At 54.2% G+C, this 17,115-nt stretch overlaps 1 protein-coding gene across 3 annotated transcripts in view; it reads right to left on the reverse strand.

Annotated features, from left to right (window-relative positions):
- The window catches only part of CAMK2A (calcium/calmodulin dependent protein kinase II alpha), a 62,899-nt gene that overhangs the window by 33,367 nt on the left and 12,417 nt on the right, over positions 1-17,115 (reverse strand). For all 3 annotated transcript variants that reach the window (XM_012790948.3, XM_012790958.3, XM_075996219.1), the window contains exons 2-4: positions 13,545-13,639; positions 7,146-7,205; positions 312-366 (exon numbers count right to left, since the gene is read on the reverse strand). In XM_012790948.3, coding sequence (XP_012646402.1) covers positions 312-366; positions 7,146-7,205; positions 13,545-13,639 — 210 coding nt within the window. The remainder of the gene's footprint in view (positions 1-311; positions 367-7,145; positions 7,206-13,544; positions 13,640-17,115) is intronic.

The raw sequence follows: 17,115 nt of genomic DNA on the forward strand, positions 1-17,115 counted from the left end.
AACATATTCCAAAAGGAAACTTTATATTGCCACTGCAAATGGAAAACCAGCATCACTGGCCACAAATAGAAGAGAAACAAAAATAAATGTAGGATGAAAGCTAAAAATGTTTGTTGGTGTTTCAGGAAAACCAACTTGCACTGCTTGGGTGGCAGGCCTACCACATTTGGGGAAGCTGTGGATGAAAAGAAGGAATTCAGCCCAGCCTAACGGCATCTGGAGCCCTCCAGGCCCAGGGGCCCAGCGAGGTCACCCCTGCTCAGGCCACCCCTGACACCCGTGGCACATCCTGGGGGGAGGGGCAGACTCACAGGTCAAAGATCAGGTAGTGGTGTCCCTCCTCCGAGATGCTGTCGTGGAGTCGGACTGCGGGAGGGCAGAGGCAGTCGGTTACACCAGGCCACACCGCTCCCCACCGCCCCCGCCCTCCCACCCCTCCTATAGCCAACATCCCAGTTCCCCAGACAGGCAGTGAGCACAGACTAGGTCCGGGCACTCGGACAAATGCGGGTGAGCAAGAGCTCAACACAAGTACACACAGGCCTCGGGCATTCCTGCAAGAAGCCTGGGCTTCAAAGCTAAACAAAGATGCCTGTTTTGGTCCAAGTGTGGTCCCCTCTCCTCTGCAACCCTCAGTTTTGTTGCCAGGCAGGCTGGAGTCACAGAACGAGCCTGTGGCTCCAATCTGCCACTTCCTAGCTGTGTGATTTCGGGCAAGTTGCTAGGTCTTTCTGAGCCTCTCTGTCTCTGCCTGAACAATGAGAACGAAACTCCTGCACTTGCAGGTTTGTTGAGAGAGTTCCGTGAGGCATACAGTTGGTGCTCACTCAGTGCTCGCCCCGAGCTAATAATGTCCCTGCTCTGCTCCCAGGTCTGAGGACATAACAGAGAGTGGAGGCTGGAGGCAGGAGTGACAAGGTCCCTGAGTTCTGGCATGCCGAGAAACTGTCATCTCTTCACACCCCATTTACCAAGAACGGAGGCAAAGCTCCCAGGGTCCAACGTCAGCCCCTGGGCTTTTGCAAGGAAGGGCCCGAGGCCTGGGGCTGACTCTGGGGGCCGCACCCTGCCATCCTGGGGCAAGTTCTCACAGGACGGGCTCACATCCTTCCCTGCACCCCAACCTCAAAATGCCCACGGGTGGGGTGCTGGCTCAGTGAATTATGATCCATCCGCACAATGGAAAATGACACAGCTGTTAAAATAATGCAGCAGTTATGTATCCAAATTATGTTGTTTGGCGAAAAAGCCAAGTGCAAAACAGTATGTGTAGTAGTTCTTTAAAAGGATGTATCTAAGTTTATATATGGCATAAGTCTCTCTGCAAGAACACAGAGAAGCCTGGCCGGGCACGGTGGCTCACATCTATAATCCTAGCACTCTGGGAGGCCGAGGTGGGTGGATTGTTTGAGCTCAGGAGTTCGAGACCAGCCTGAGCAAGAGCGAGACCCTGTCTCTACTAAAAAAATAGAAAGAAATTATCTGGACAACTCAAAAAAATAAAAAAATATATATATATTTTATATATATATATATATATTAGCCGGGCGTGGTGGCGCATGTGTATAGTCCCAGCTACTCGGGAGGCTGAGGCAGAAGGATTGCTTGAGCCCAGGAGTTTGAGGTTGCTGTGAGCTAGGCTGACACCATGGCACTCTAGCCTGGGCAACAGAGTGAGAGGGGAAGTGAGGGAGCTGGGTCATGGGTGAAGACTCACTTTTCATGGTGACGCCTACCGCCATCTGAATTTTTGCCATGTGCATGTATTTCTGACTGATTTGTAGTGAGTCCCTGAGTTGCTCATGGCTCTCATATTTGCACAGAAAATTTGCAGAGTGGACCAAAAGGTGGGCATCACATGCCCAGATTGAGGGCCTCATAGGACAGGGGAAAGGGGACTAGAGATGGAGGATGAAGAGGCACAGACTTAAATAAAAGTTTAAAACATTTTAAAATGATGACACATTTATAAAGAATAAGCGAAAGATGTTTTAAATATATTTTAAAGTAAAATCTTAAGAACACATATAATGTACTACTACTTTAATTTCTTATCAACATTTTATTTTATTTTTTATTTTTTTGAGATAGAGTCTCACTTTGTTGCCCAGGCTAGAGTGCCATGGCTTCAGCCTAGCTCACAGCAACCTCAAGCTCCTGGGCTCAAGTGATCCTCCTGCCTCAGCCTCCCAAGTAACTGGGACTATAGGCGTGAGCCACCATGCCCAGCTAATTTTTTGTTTCTATTTTTAGTTGACTGGTAATTTTTTCTTTCTTTCTTTTTTTTTTTTTTTGAGACAGAGTCTCACCCTATTGCCCTGGCTAGAGAGCCATGCCTAGCTCACAGCAACCTCAAACTCCTGGGCTCAAGCAATCCTCCTGCCTCAGCCTCCCAAGTAAGTAGCTGGGACTACAGGCATGCGCCACCATGCCCGGCTAATTTTTTATATATTTTTAGTTGGCCAATTAATTTCTATTTTTAGTAGAAACGGGGTCTCGCTCTTGCTCAGGCTGGTCTTGGAACTCCTGAGCTCAAACGATCCACCTACCTCAGCCTCCCAGAGTGCTAGGATTACAGGCGTGAGCTACCAAGCCCGGCCTCAACATTTTATTATAAAAAGTTTCAGACATACAGTTAAGGGAGGACCCATACACCCACCACCTAGAATCTTGATTCTATCATGAATGTTTTCCTGTACTTGCTTTACTACATTTCTACCCATTCCTCTGTGCATTAATTTATTTTAACTTTTTACTGCATTTCAGAATAAATGCAGGCTTAATTTGTAAAATGTATATGTGTGTTTAACTGTATTCTTTGTGTGTAAAATCTGGCAATACATCTGTGTCCTGCCCAGATCCCTTTGGTAAGTTAATGCCTCTGTTCCCCAGCTGCTGGGAGTGTCGGCTGCTAATGGCACCCCTGCCTCCCTCTCTCAGGCTGTGCTCCTGGGACACCTGGCCTGAGATGCTGTGTGTAGCTGCACCGTACTTGAAAAGGTGCGCATATATCATGTAGAAGTGTATATCATAAAATGGTAGCTGTAGGTCTTCAGTCCCCAATGGTGCTGGTCCGTGTCCTGTTAGGGACTGGGCTGCAGAGCTCCACCACCCTGCCCTGCCCCAGCCATGGAAAATTTGTCTTCCATGAAAGTTAGGAACGGGAAGGGGGAAGGGGTGCACAGCAGGAGCTGAGTTGCTGTGAGAGGGAAGCTTCATCTCTATTTACAGCCGCTCCCCATTGCTGACATTACCACCCGAGCTCCACCTTGTCCATGGGCAAACTGTCTTCCATGAAAACTGTCTCCGATGTCAGAAAGGTTGAGGACCACTGCCCTAGGTGGTGAGGTCGTAGGAGATACGTTTAAAAAAGTATTTGTCTTCTCATTTATCTACAATAAACTTGCATCATCAGTGTATCCAGGTAAAGTTTTGATGAAGACCCTTTGCTCTCTGCGTCTCCCCCCAAGTGGCCTCCTGGAGAGTGGATCCCTTCCTGTCCACTCTGGCGGGCGGGCTGCGGTCTGTGCCCTCCCCTTCCCGCATCGAGGAGCTCTGGGAAGCCACGCTGCAGCCAGACTCATCTCAGGAAGGGTTTTCAGAGCCAGCTCAACAGCCTTTGAAAGGAGCCCCAAGAAGACGGGAGTCCCAGATCCTCCCTCTGACCAGAGACCCCAGCCCCTTTGGAGAAGGTCCTCAGGGCTCAGGGAAAGGTCCAAAATGGACGGAGGTGTTCTCCAGAGCTGACTCTCACTCGGAGGGTGCCTTTGTGCTCATCATAAAAGGCTGCTCCTCTGAGCAGCCAGGTGAGGGGCACACGGGCTGGACTTGCGCCCCCACTTAGGCAGTGCCCCACCTGTGCCACAGTACTGGTGTCAGCTTAGTTCACGCAGCCTCCCCTCCCGTGCGTGGCGGCTGCCCTGAGGAGCGACTCAGCCCAAGGCGGAAGGCAGGATTCAAGGGCCCTGGGCTCTGGTAACAGTCCTGCCTCCTGGCGGGGTGACTGGCATGTCTGTGCCCATTGAATTATGCTGTCACTTTTGACTTTTTTAAAATATTGTCACAGAACAAACAAATCTGTAACCTAGTTTTCATTTATGTAGCCGGATTCATGAATTTCTGACACTCCTGTGGTATTTCTGACAGTCACGATTTCTGTCTTGGAGGCTGAAAAATAGCACTTGTTCCCTTATCTGCGGGTGCCCCTGACACCACACTGTGGTGTCCACTTGGGAGGCTAAATACGATGAGAACTCGGGCCCTGGGGTCAGACTTGCTGGGTCCACCTCCCAGATCCACCTCTTATTAGCTGTGTTACTACGGGCAAATGACTTAACCTCTCTGAGCCCCCATTCCTAACAGCGCCACTAATACTATTGGACTGGGGTGGGTAATTATTGTGACACTTCTTGTAAAGCACCTAGCACAGTGCCTGGCACCAGGAAAAGCTCAATAAATGACCATATTGTCGTCTTCATCATTGACCAACCACACTTCCCTTCTCCGCCCCAAATCACCTACTAAACTCTCAGGTTGTCCCTAGCACAGCCCAAGTCCCCTGCACCCTGGGGTGACCTAGTGGGGTCTGCCCCATCCGAGGGTGGTGATGGCATAATACCCCAGAGAGCAGGGCATTGTCTTCCCCCAGGCAGGATCCGGGAGGTTAATGCTTTGTGCACGGCACAGCCGGACTGACCCATGCTGAGCCAGGGACCTCCCTGCCCTGAGCCGCTTGGGGCTGGGCGGTGGCCTTGCGTAGGCAGCGACCAGTAATCTTGTCTGGATGCACCAAGCAAGCTGAATAGGACTCAGTGCGGTTTCTCTAGGAATACACTCACCTCTTAGGTTCGACACTCACACTTATACCTCTCTTTGCACTTCTTTGGAAAGATTACAACCTACTTTGACATGAGATGCTTGGAGGACCAGGAAGGTGCACCCCTCAAGCACCCTTCCAGCCCAGGCAATAGCTCAAAGATCTTTTGAGAGTGCCCCTGTGCTGGATGCCCATCTCTGCTGTCCTGCTCACTGTGTGTCAACCAGCCCACCCCACCCCCACGCCCCATCCTCATTTCTCCCCCGCATCTCCGTGCCTAGCAGACGCCTTGACGTGTGGTGGGTCCACCAGGCACTTGACAACGGCGAATGAATGAAGGAAGGTGATGATGATGGTGACGAAGATGATAGCTACCATTTGTGAGCTTTTATCACATGCCAGGCTTTGTATTAGGTGCTTTATTTGCACTATCACCTTGAACCCTCCCAAAAGTCCAAGAAGGTGTGTACTGTGATTATCCCCACTTCACAGAGGAGGATACTGAAGTTCAGAGAGGTTCAGAGCCTGCCTAAGATCCAACACCTAGTGAACAGCAGAGCTAGGATTGAAACCTGGTGTGTCTTGACTGCAAAACCCATTCTCTTAACCACCATGGTATATATAGTGTTTCAGTGATGTCCCAAAATCCTGATCACTCAGACAAGCAACAATCTTATGGAGTTTCAGGCACGAGGACATCTTCAGTTAAGGTTGTTCTACAGGAAGGTGTAGATTGGGGAAAATGGGGGCAGCTTAATGATGATAAAGCACTTGCCTCGGGACTGTCATTATGCTACGCTCTATTTTACCATCACAGTCCCATGAGGTGGGTATCGCTTCCACTTTCCAGATAAAGCTAAGCTTCAGAGTGGTTAAGCAACATGTCCAGGGGCACACAGCAATTAAGCAGCAAACCCGGGATTTGAGCTATAGTCTGTCCGCTCGGGAACCCATAACTTGCTGCTCCCCATCACAGCTGGGAATGAGGGGGAGAGGGAGGCACAAACAGGAGGAGGCAGTGTTGACCTGAGCCAGCTGTGACTGTGCGGCACACGCACACACACGCACGCACACACACGCACACACACACGCGCGCGCACACACACACACACTGCCCGCCTCCTTCCTCTGGAGCTGACGGTCTTTAAGAGCCATGGAATTTTACAGTCGGAGATCACTCACAAACCCCCCCATCACACGCTTGGGGAGTTGGAGGCCCTGGGTCGGCAGAGACGGCCCAAGGCCACACAAAAAGGACATTAGCAGGTCAGGGACCAGGGTTCAACCAGGGTTCCTCCCTGCCAGCCTCCTCGCTGCCTCTTCTCCCAGGCCCTGGAGCCTCGCTGTCTGTGCAGGGAAGGGGAGGTGCCTTTGGGGTATAAATAGCAGATGGAGACGCTTCGGCAGGAGCGTTAACCCTTGGGGCCCTGGGCATGGAGAGAGGTTTCCCTCCCCGGGGAGAAGGCGTGGCGGCTGACGGAGTGGCAGCAGTCCTTAGAGACCACCTAGGCCTCCCCCTCCAGCCTTGGCACGGCTTCAGAACATGCCAGGACTGCAGAGCCTCAGACCACTGAGTCAGAGCCTACCTTTTCCCAGATGCCCAAGTGCTTGAAGAAAGAGAGCCCTCTCTTTGTGAAGATGGGGAAAGTGACGCAGAGAGGGTAATGCTCCTGCCCAACCTCACACGGCCGTTCCCCGACAGAACTAGATCTCAAAGCCACACTTCCTCCCGTCATGACTCTGGACCCCGACAGGCAGGGATCAGCCCCCCGGTTGCACTGGGGGTGGGAGGGGAGGTCAGTGAGGTGCTGTTTGAGGACCTGTCCCCATGGGTGCTGCCACCCTGGCTCTGTCCCAGCCCAGCTCGGGCCCAGCCTCTCTGTGCAGCCTGCGCTCCTTCCGCCCTGGGGCAGGCCCGAGTCGGAGCTGGCCTCAGCGGGCTGGGGAGGTGGGCACAGGCGGACTGCGCATGGCGGTGGGTTTGGGGAGTGGGCCGCCCCGGCCAAGGCCAGGCTTCCCCCTCCCCCCAGCCCCGCCCCGGCCGGCCTATTTTCATCTCTCCCAGAGCTTTAGGAGTTTTCCTGAAACAGCTTTTCCGAAGGAGGCTGCCGGCAGTGTGGGATGGGAGGAAGGGCCCTTTCTTCACCTTCCCCCGAAACAAGCTGGCTCTGAGGAATGTGGAAACCATTAAAGACGCCCCCTTTCCCATCTCCACTGCCTCCACCCCTGAGAAGAGAGCAGCTGCTCTCCACCCCACCCCCAGACACCCACGGGCCAGGATGGGCAGGAGCAGGGCCGGCCTGCACCCCCACGTGTCCCCGGGGCTCACCGATGTTGGGGTGCTTCAGCAGGCGGCAGATGCGGGCTTCACGCTCCAGCTTCTGATGGTCTGAAACACAGACGCTCAGGTGAGTTCCAGGTGAGGGAGGAGCCTCCACCCTCGTCCCACCCTCCTCTCTGCCGCTGGTTAGCTCTGCCTCCTGGGCAGAGAAGCTCCCCTCTTGGCCAGGGACTCTGAGCTCTCCAGGAAGGCAGGGGCACAGTGGAAAGAGGGGGAGGCCTGCGTTTCAGTGGCTAAGGTCCATCCCTGCCCCTCTCTGGGGCCTCTGTTTGCAGGGCTCTCAAAGGAGGGGCATCTCCAAAGCCCTTCCTGTAAAGGCCGGAGCTCCAGCCAGCCCAGAGCTCCCCCAGGTCTGGCTCCTGCTCCCCATTCCAGGCCTGCCCTCGGGCCCTGCTCTCCAGCCAGCCTGGTGGCGGAACTTCCTTCCACAAGCACACCCCGGGCCTGCTCATTCTGGGAGAAAAACAATCACACATGCAGTTCCCTTAGCCTGAAATAGTCCCTCTTCCTCCCACCTGTCATTCACTCCTGCCTGTCCTTTGATGTCCCCGGCCCCTGGCGGCCTGCCCTGACTGCCAGGTGGGCAGGGCCCCCTCTTCTGTGCTCTCAGGGCCCCCAGACAGCACGCTCCATGCTGTGTCATGGACATCTAGATCCTTGAGGGCAGGGACTTGGTCTCTGTTGTACCCCTGGCAGCTGCCTGAATGCCTAGCACTTAGGAGATGCTCAAGAAATCACTGAATGAAGGAACAAAGGACTGAATGAATGCACCTATCTGAAGGAGTGGCTACTCTCTCCAGAAGACCAGAATCAATTCCCAGGAGCCACTTTCCTTTTAGAGGACTCTGGGACCAAGAATGCAGAGAGCCCCAGAGAATCTACAGGGGAGATTCGTGTGCGGCAGCCCCAGGGCTGACCCAGCGCCCTCACTCTGCCTTCCTAGACTTCCACCCGTATCACCCAGGGGCCCCCACATGCCTGGGAGAGAGGCCTTGCTCGGGATCTGCCCCCTGTGACCTCTGCCCCCCAGGCTGCTGGGAAACAGCCAGACCCATGACCCCACTCAATAGCCCCAACACCCCTGGGCTGTGGCATCACTGTCCCCATTTTATAGATGAGGAAACTGCAGCCTGAGCGAACTGAGGCCTGGGGAGGAGGGCAGAGTTGGGGGTGAAAATGCATTTCCCAATTCCCTTTTGGTGCTTTCCGCACAATTTGGTAGTTGATGCTTTAATTTAAAAAAACAAAACCCAAAAACAGTAAAAAAGGAAGCCACTAACACGTGCATAATATTTACTTTGTGCCAGGCGCCGTGCAGAGTGCTTTATATGCCTTTAAGCCCTCACCACGAACATTTACGGGAGATGTCATTTTTCTGGCTTTACAGAGGAGGAAACAGAGGTTCAGAGAGGTTGGGTACCTGCCTAAAGTCACTCCCATGGTGAGTGGTGGAGCCACGCTTTGCACCCAGGTGGTCGGACTCCCTCCAGAGCAGGGCGTTACAGCCTGTGCTGTACTGCTCTCCACGCCCCGACTCATAACCTCCACCTCCACCTGCGCCCACTTCCTGAATGGGGACATCAAGGCCCATGGGTGGGAAGCCATGTGGACAGCCAGGACTAGGAGCCTGGTCTCCAAGTGGCCCCTGGAGGGTGATGAGGACAGAGAAAGTCCCAGCCCTTGCCTCCAAGCACCCAGTTCCACTCTCCCCTGCCCCTCCACTGGTGCAATCACTGGCTGGCCTCTAAGGGCTGCAGAAGCCAGGATCAATCCTGAAAGGTGGTTTTTCTAAAAGCGAAGTCCAGTTCTGTTTCCATAGGCTCAACTTCCCAGGTGAAGACCGGCTACAAGCCAGGGAAGGGCAGGTGGGGCAGGGTGGGGAGCAGTCCTTTGATTCCCCTCCCCCCTTGTCCTCCAGGGCAGGGGATGAGGGCTCATGGGCAGAGGAGGGGGACTGGCCTGGCTGGGCCCTCGGCAGGAAAGGCTGCCCCCCCACACACCCCATCCCACACCATCCCAGCCCCGAAGAACCAGAAGCCAGGCAGATCAAGGTCAGCCCTGCCAGACAGGGAGCGGCCTCCTGGCCTAGGCTACACTTTCCAGGGCCCAGGGGCCCAAATCCGGAATTTGGCTGTTTCCTCGCTGTGAAGTTACCCAGGAACAGAATACACCGACAGGACTGAAAAAAGAGGACGTTGATGGCACTTTAAGCTTGTGTCTGGTTACCAGGCCTCGCTGCTGAAAACACTAGGAACTGTTTTTATAAATCTTTTCATCATCTTGTACCTAGCACGATTACCCTGTGTTGTAACTTTCACTGTGAAAAGTATTAATCTGTTGAATGTAAACATATACAGTGTACAATAATTTCTGTAACTCTGTTTGCAATGTTTCCATTTTCTCATACACAGAGAACCTCGTGTAATATAGGGACCATGTTTCTTTTGATCTCTGTCTGCAGCCTTGCTCTGTTATGTAGGTGGGGAAACTGAGGCACGATGATAAAAGAGCAGGCCCTCCATCAAAATCACTAGTCGGGTTGGCCGAGCCTCATTAGAACTCAGGGCTCCGAGGCCCCAACTCCGGGACTATACACCCCACACTCCCCCAATTGTCCATGCAGCTGCGGAGGTGATTTTAGGATGTAAATTGAATCTTATCACTCCCTGGCTTCTAACTCTCCAACAGCTTCCCAAAGTACTTATGATGCCACCCAGACTCCTCAACACAGCCAGCAAGCCCCTGCTGGGTCCTGCCTCATCTCCGCCACGAAGCTCCAGCCACACTGGCCTCTTCTCTGGCCTCGGGCACGAGGAGCTCCCGCACACCTCAGGGCCTTTGCACTTGCTGTGCCCTCTGCCAGAAGGCCCTTCCCCGGGTCTTCCCACAGCTGCCTCCTCCTCATCAGGCCAGTCCCTGCACGTCACCTCCTCGGGGAGCTCTCCTGGCTGCCTTTTCTAAGCCAGTCCCTCCTGCCTCACCGCTTCCCCCTTACACCGTCTTATTTTCTTTATCATACTTGTCAACACCTAAAACTACCCACCTGATTTTCATGTTTCCTGTTCTTTTCAGTGTCACTCCCTAGAAAACAGGCACAACGAGAGCAAGATCTTGTCTGCTGGTCACTGCCATGTCCCCAGGGCCCGGCGTAGAGCTGCTAAGCAGCTTGTCCCGGGCCCCTGAGTGAACAGGTAGCAGAGCTGGGATTTCAATCTATGTGCATAATGACTAGACTCTGTTGCTTCCCATCCTAATAATTAATTAATTGCTGAATCAATCCATCCAGCTCAGCAGAGTTGCACACGTTGAAAGGTCTGAGGGAAGACAGAAGCCTCCAGCCTCTTGTCTGGGCACCTGGGAGGGTTATCCTAATGCCCACGATGACATCTTCTCCCCGCTGGATGGCTGGGTCACCTCCAGGGTGTTGGGGTCAGGGGCACAGCCCTGCCCAGAGCTCAGCAGGCAAGGGTGGGTGGACACTCACCCTTGCCTGCTGAGCAAGGGTGGGCAAGGTCTCTGGGGCCAGACAGTCCCCGCAGGACAGCTCAGGGCCCAGGAATAGGTGCAATCAAGCCCACTGCAGGGCTCTGCCTCCGCAGGGGTGGGCTGCAGCAGGCAGGCGGGCACAGGAGCCAGGGGAGAAAAGAGACCTCAAGTCTGGGAACAGGAAGTGCCCCCTCCCCGCACAGGGCATCAGCAGGGCTCTAGATCCTGAGAGGTCAGAGAAATAATCCCGGCACCAAGAGTGCCAGGCCTGAGTGGACAGTGGGGCTTGCAGAGGTCACAGTCCCCAGGCCATTGCCTCTGGCTGGCTGTACCAGCTGCGTGCCCCCCGAGTGCCCTAACATGTTAACCCTGCGTGCGCCCTGGCGGGGCGAGCCTGAGCCCCTGTTAGCTAATGCCACTGGCGACAGGATTCTACGAGTGCGGTGCTGGGGCCTCACCTACTGGATCCGACCCTCGGGGCTGGAACCCAGGCAGTTGCATTTTTTTCAAAAAGCTCTAGAGGGGATTTGGCAGGGATTAGGACAGACAAACTTTTATAACTTTTTGTTTCATTTCTTTATAGTTTCTTTGAACTGTTTATACTATGAGCTTTTTTTAAAAGACAGGTTTAAAACTATAGATAAAAATATCTCCTGGGTTTGGGAACGACTCGCTAGAAGAGGCTGCACAGGATGGGCAAAGGGAAGCCACCACTCCCTGGGAGGGGTGGACAGAGGCCCCCGGGGGGCACAGCCCCTGCTGGGAGCTGCCGGGAAGTCACCCAAGGATGCCAGCAGGAGACGGTTTAAGTGTGTTGCCAAATATTCAGCATTAACCCCCCTCCCCCCGCCCCCAAGGCACCATGAGTGGCAAACAAAGAATCCTGCTAAAAGAAGCTCTGCTCCTCCTCTCCCGCTAGGGAGAAAAGCAGCTGGCAGTTGGCAGACTTTTCCGGAAGGTTCCCTGATAATCTCCCCACCCCAACCCTCCACACTCACCTAGGCCTGGGCCAACTTCCTTCCAGGAAGTCAAAGGCTCAACAAATCGCCAAAGAGAGGGGCTTGGGTGGCTACAGCCTGGCATGTCCCAAGGTCTACACTGTCCCAGGGTTGCTTGGTCACCTCCCAAAAGAGGAGCAATGGCCGCTGCACTTCCCTAGTGTGGTGAACTAGCCTGAGATCCCAGCATCCAGGGAGGACCTCGGTTCTGACCCTCCCTCCCCTTGGGGCAACCTCAACCCATCACCCCCAAGTCATGACCCTAGTGCTGTCCAGCTGTAGCTCAGGGATTGGGACAACTTGCTTAATCACTAGAGACAACAAAGCTCCAAGAGATTACCAGATCTCCACTAGTCACACGGCAAGAACAAGACGGATCCAGGCCCCCTTCCTGCCCGACCAGGCCCCCTGCCCTAGCTCTGGACCTGGCATGAGTCTGGCCTTTTCACACTGACAGTGTGCTTCCCTCCGAGGGCCCTGGGCCTTCAGAGACCCCTACCTTAACCCCCAGCCGCCCCCTCTGCCCCTCTGCCCTGCCTCTTTTCCCTGCAAGACACGGGGGGAGGTTGGTAACTAGAAGAAAGTGCTGAGCTCCCAGCAATACAAGCAGAGATGAAAGGCAACAACACGCAGTCCAACACAGGCCTGCAGGGAGGCCTGCGGGGCACAGCGTGATCGTGTACCAGCCGCTGCGCAGGACCTCTGTGAGCCCACACCCGCTGGGCCCTGGCCCAGACACAGCTGTGACCTGTCAAACACCTGGGCACTCTGCCGGCCCCTCACACAACATCCCTCATGGCAGCCAGGGGCTACACGGCTCACACTGCACCACCTCACCCAGCAGACTCACTGCCGCCACCAGGCAGTGCCCAGGGAAGCTTGTGCCCTGTTTCACTTGGGGTGGGGATAATAACCCTCTCCACCACCTTGACCGTGGCCACCACCGTGACTGTCCTAAACACACGCTGTTGGCAAGAAGCACATCTGCCGGGAGGGCTTCCGAAGCCTTAATGTCCATATAAATCATGCAAGCATCTCATTAAAATGCAGATTCAGAGCCTTGCAGTCTGTGGCGGGGCTCAGGCTGCATTTCTAACAAGCTCCCGTGATGCGGGTGCCGCTGGTCCAAGATCCTAGGGTAGTGGTTCCCAAACTTGTGTGCCAATTAGAACTTCCTGGGTATCTTTTCCAAAACCTAGGTCACACCCCAGACCTACTATTTAGGGGCCAGAGAGCGCCTGGTGTGGGTGAAGCGGCCACACCTGGAGTTCGCCGGACGCTCCCTGGGCACCGAGCGCCCGGCGCTGTCCTAGGTGCTGGGCCCAGAGCCGCCCGTGCTCTGGGAGCTTAGGGTCCAAGGGGAGACGGATGTTAAACAAGGAACTAGCCGGTAGACAGGATGAGTCTAGGCCAGGGAACGCCACGAGGGAAAGAAACAGTAATGACAGACAGACAATGGGGAGGCCCCTCAGATTTATGGGGTCAGGGAAGCCTCTCAAAGGATGTGACTTCGAGCCAAGGCCTGAAGGCTGACAAACGGCCATCAGAGCGAGGAGCCAGGCTGGGTCAGTCGGGCGGAGCAGATGGCAAGAGCAGAGGTCTGGAGGGCAGAGGTGAAAGGGGTGACAGGAGAGCAGGGAAAGGAGGCCCCATCTGGCACCTGAGCCTTCACCTATGGGGGCAGAGAGCTCGGCCTGTCTGGGAAAGGCTGTGGCCTCCAGCCTTGATTCCCTGGGAGAGAAAAAGGGGAGTGTGAGCTCATCACACCCTCAGGAAGCACAGCCCTGCCATCAGCATTACCCAGGGCACAGGCCCGGGTCCTGACTCTAGGTCAAGCAGCAGAGGGAGGGCTGAAGGCAAGGAGCGCCCCCGAGGGTGGGCAGGGCAGAAGGCAGGCACCTACCTCTGGCTGAGAGCTTCTTGGTGTTGATGATCTTGGCAGCGTACTCCTGGCCGGCCAGCACCTTCACACACCTGCGCACCACCGAGAAGGCGCCCCTGGAGGACAGAGAAGGCGGAGAAAGTGAGAGAGGCCCGGGGCCGAATGGCTAGGAGATGTTGGAGTTTGGCAGCTGCGCCCCGCTGGAAGCCCCCACCAGAGCCGCTCAAGCTCACAGGGGCTGCTGCGGCCCAGCTAGGGGACAGAGTGGGGCCAAAGAGACCCGGAAGATGGACCCAGAAAAGGATTATCAGCAGCTGGCTTCATGGGCGATGCGCCTTCCTGAGTCATCAAAGTTGGGCTCACCGAGTCATAAAACAGAGTCATGTGGTGTTGGAACCACAGAATCTAGGTCTCTGAAAGTTTTTTGTTTTTTATTCTCTGAGTAGGTAACACACTGACATTGTTCAAAGTTCAAAAGATACAAATGGCTCCCTCCTGTCCCTGTACCCCAACCTTCAAAGTCCCCTTCCTGGAGATGACCACTGGGTCCTTGAGTCTCTTTCTGCACAAACAGTACTGGACCTTGCGTGCTGTTCTGCACCCGCTCTTACGCAGTAAATAATATGCCATGGAGCTGCCCTTCCATGTCCTTAGATGAAGAGCTCCTTGTTATGTAGCATGTGGTTGTGTGGCTGTCCTATCCTTCACCTAGCCAGTCCCCACTGGGGGGCAATTGGGTAGTTCCAATCTATAATTAGTAGAAGCACCACCACAATGACTAACCTCATACTCGAGCATTAGAATTATACTTCCCATGAGTGCACTGTCTATGGGATAAACTTCTAGAACTGGTGTTGTTGATCAAGGGGTAGGTGTTGTCTGGCAACTCTGACAGATAATGAGAGATTGTCTCTCTCAGAGATTGTGCCAACTTAACTTTCCCACAAGTATGTAAGAGGACTGGTTTCCTTTGCCCTTGTCAACGCCGTACGTTACCAAACATTTTTATATTTGCTAGTGAGGCAGGTGGAAAATGGCAACACAGTGTCAATTTAATTGGTAATTGTCATATTAAAAATGAGGCTGAGCATCTTTTCAGATTTTAAGAGGCTCTTGAGATTTTATCCTCAAAGTGTTCGTGATGAGAAGAGAACTTGGGGCAAGGGCTGAACGTTTCTAAGCTCACAGGGAGAAACTGATAGTTGCCACGTGGAACGTGGTTCATTTCCCACATCATTTTATTTTTCAGGGAAAACTGGAAGTCTAGATATTGATGAGAAATTTCCCAATTTTTAAATACTGGCATGTTATTCCAAAAGAATCTGAGCATGGTAACGGTCCAAACAGAACCAGTCTGGGGGCTAGATCCAGAGTCTAAGTGCCATTTGGACTCTTTGCTACGAAGGCCATGGAGTCCAACCCCTTGGGGATCACAGAGGAGGCTCCTAGGGGTCTGAGAGTGACCGCAGTCACCACCATTGCCATCCTAGCCACACACTAATGGCAAGAGAAACGTCTCCTGGACAGGATCCCAAACTTAAACGTCCACACCAATCCTCCGGGGAGCTTGTAAAAAGGCAGATTCTACTTCCTCAAGTCCGAAGCTCCGTACTGCTCAGGGTACAGTGCTCAAGGTCACACGGCAAGTTCCGGGCAGAGCCACATCCAGACCTCAGCACTCCGGGGTAATTGACTTCCACGCCAAGTGAGCCTCCCGCCCCCAGGCACACTGAGCCATGCCCAGGTTCTTGACATGGCCACACCTGTCACATCCTCCAAACTTTGATCCCCTGCCCTAAGCTTGTGGGAAGGTCCAAGCCACACAGGTAAGGCTGACGGGCAGGGGAGGACGCTGGCAGGCACCGAGGGGCCTGCAGGCTGGCACAGATGCCCGCTCTCCCGAGCACGGCATCACTGGCTTCCCGCCTGGGAAACTGCAAAGAAGGATGAGGAGGATGAGAGACAGGAAATATGACCTTGTAGGAAAGCTAGAGAGGGCCGGAACTCATGGGCAGATGGGGGGGTCCCCACTCAGCAACGGATCTGCCCTAGGTGTGCCGCCTGCCTGTCTCTCATGGGAAGAAAGGGGCAAGCTTCCAGTCACCTTCCCTGAGACACCGCCCCCGCTGAGTCCCCTCCTCTGTGCTCCCAGGGGACCCCTGCATAGGAAAAACGCACTTTTCTTTCATTATTCCCACAACGCTTCTGATCACCAAATCTGAGGAGGTATTTTCCATACCAGCCAGTTCTCTGTGCTCTGAACACCAATTGAGTGTCTTGCAATGCAATCACGACACTCCCTAGAGTGAGTGCAGACCCCACAGACTGAGCGCTAAGTTCCACAAGTCTGTCCCCCTACCTCAGGTGCCAATCCCAAGTGGTGGGTCCCCAGGTTACCCACAGTTCTGCCCCACTTGTCTAGCAATTAAGGGTTCCCACAATGCGCCCCCCCAGGTTCAATAATTTTCTATGGTGGCTCACAGAACTCAGGAAAACACATTTACCAGTTTTTGTACAATAAAGGCTGTGATAAAGGGTACAGTTGAGCAGCCAGGTGAATAGGTGCGTAGGGCAAGGTCTGGGAGGGTCCTGAGCACAGAGACTTTTGTCCCCGTGGAGTTGGGGTGCGCACCCACCTGGCACGTGCATACGTTCACCAACCCGGAAGCTGCCTGGGTCCTGAACTTTAGGGATCTTTAGGGAGGCTTCATCAGGTAGGCATGAGCGACTATTAACTCAACCCCCAACCCCTCACCTCTCCCGGAGGATGGAGGATGGGCTGAAAGTGTCAAGCTTTTGATGGCGGTTCTGTCTTTCTGGTGACCAGCATCCACACGGCAGACCACAAAAGTTGCCTCATTAGGACAAAATATACTCCAGGGGAGTTAGGAGCTTGGTGTCAGGAACTGAGTTAAAAGACCAAATACTAGACCAAAAGATGCTATTAGCATCCCTATCACTTGGGAAATTGCAAGGGTTTTAGGAGCTCTGTGCCAAAACCCAGAGACGAAGACCAAATATATATTTCTTATTACAGCACGATATCACAATCCTCCCCCTCCACGTGTAGCCCAGGTTGGTGGCTGCTGGCCTACCTGTTTGTCACTCCCACCCGGACGGTGGGTTCCTGGTGCCAGGACTCTTACTTCCTTCCCTATGCCCCCAGTGCCCAGGTACCCAATGTCCGGTACCAGCAGGGCCTCTGGAAGTGTTATCTGCAGGAACAGGACGTAGATTTAAGCAAAAGTGAGAGGCACTGCAATGAGTTAGGGGTGCCAGGAGCAGGAGCAGGCATCTGAGGAAGACAGGGGACGGCCACTCTCAGGCAGGGGGGTGGACGGGAAGACCTTTAGATCCATGCCCAGCTGGTGTCAGGATTCTCTAAAGCGCTCTGGGAGAAAACACGTCCAGCGGCCACATCCGGGAAGGGCTCCAGGCACCCCGGGAGAGGAGGACGGGGAGGGGGAAGGCTGTGAGCCCCGGGTGCCGCGGCTGGGGCTTGCCTTGCTCGCCAGCATCTAGCGCGCTTGTCCGGAGCTAGGGCTCAAGTACTATGTGCAGGGTGGACGGGTGGATGAAGGCATGCAGAGAT

The sequence above is a fragment of the Microcebus murinus genome, chromosome 21, assembly GCF_040939455.1.
Source record: "Microcebus murinus isolate Inina chromosome 21, M.murinus_Inina_mat1.0, whole genome shotgun sequence".
NCBI lineage: Eukaryota > Metazoa > Chordata > Mammalia > Primates > Cheirogaleidae > Microcebus > Microcebus murinus.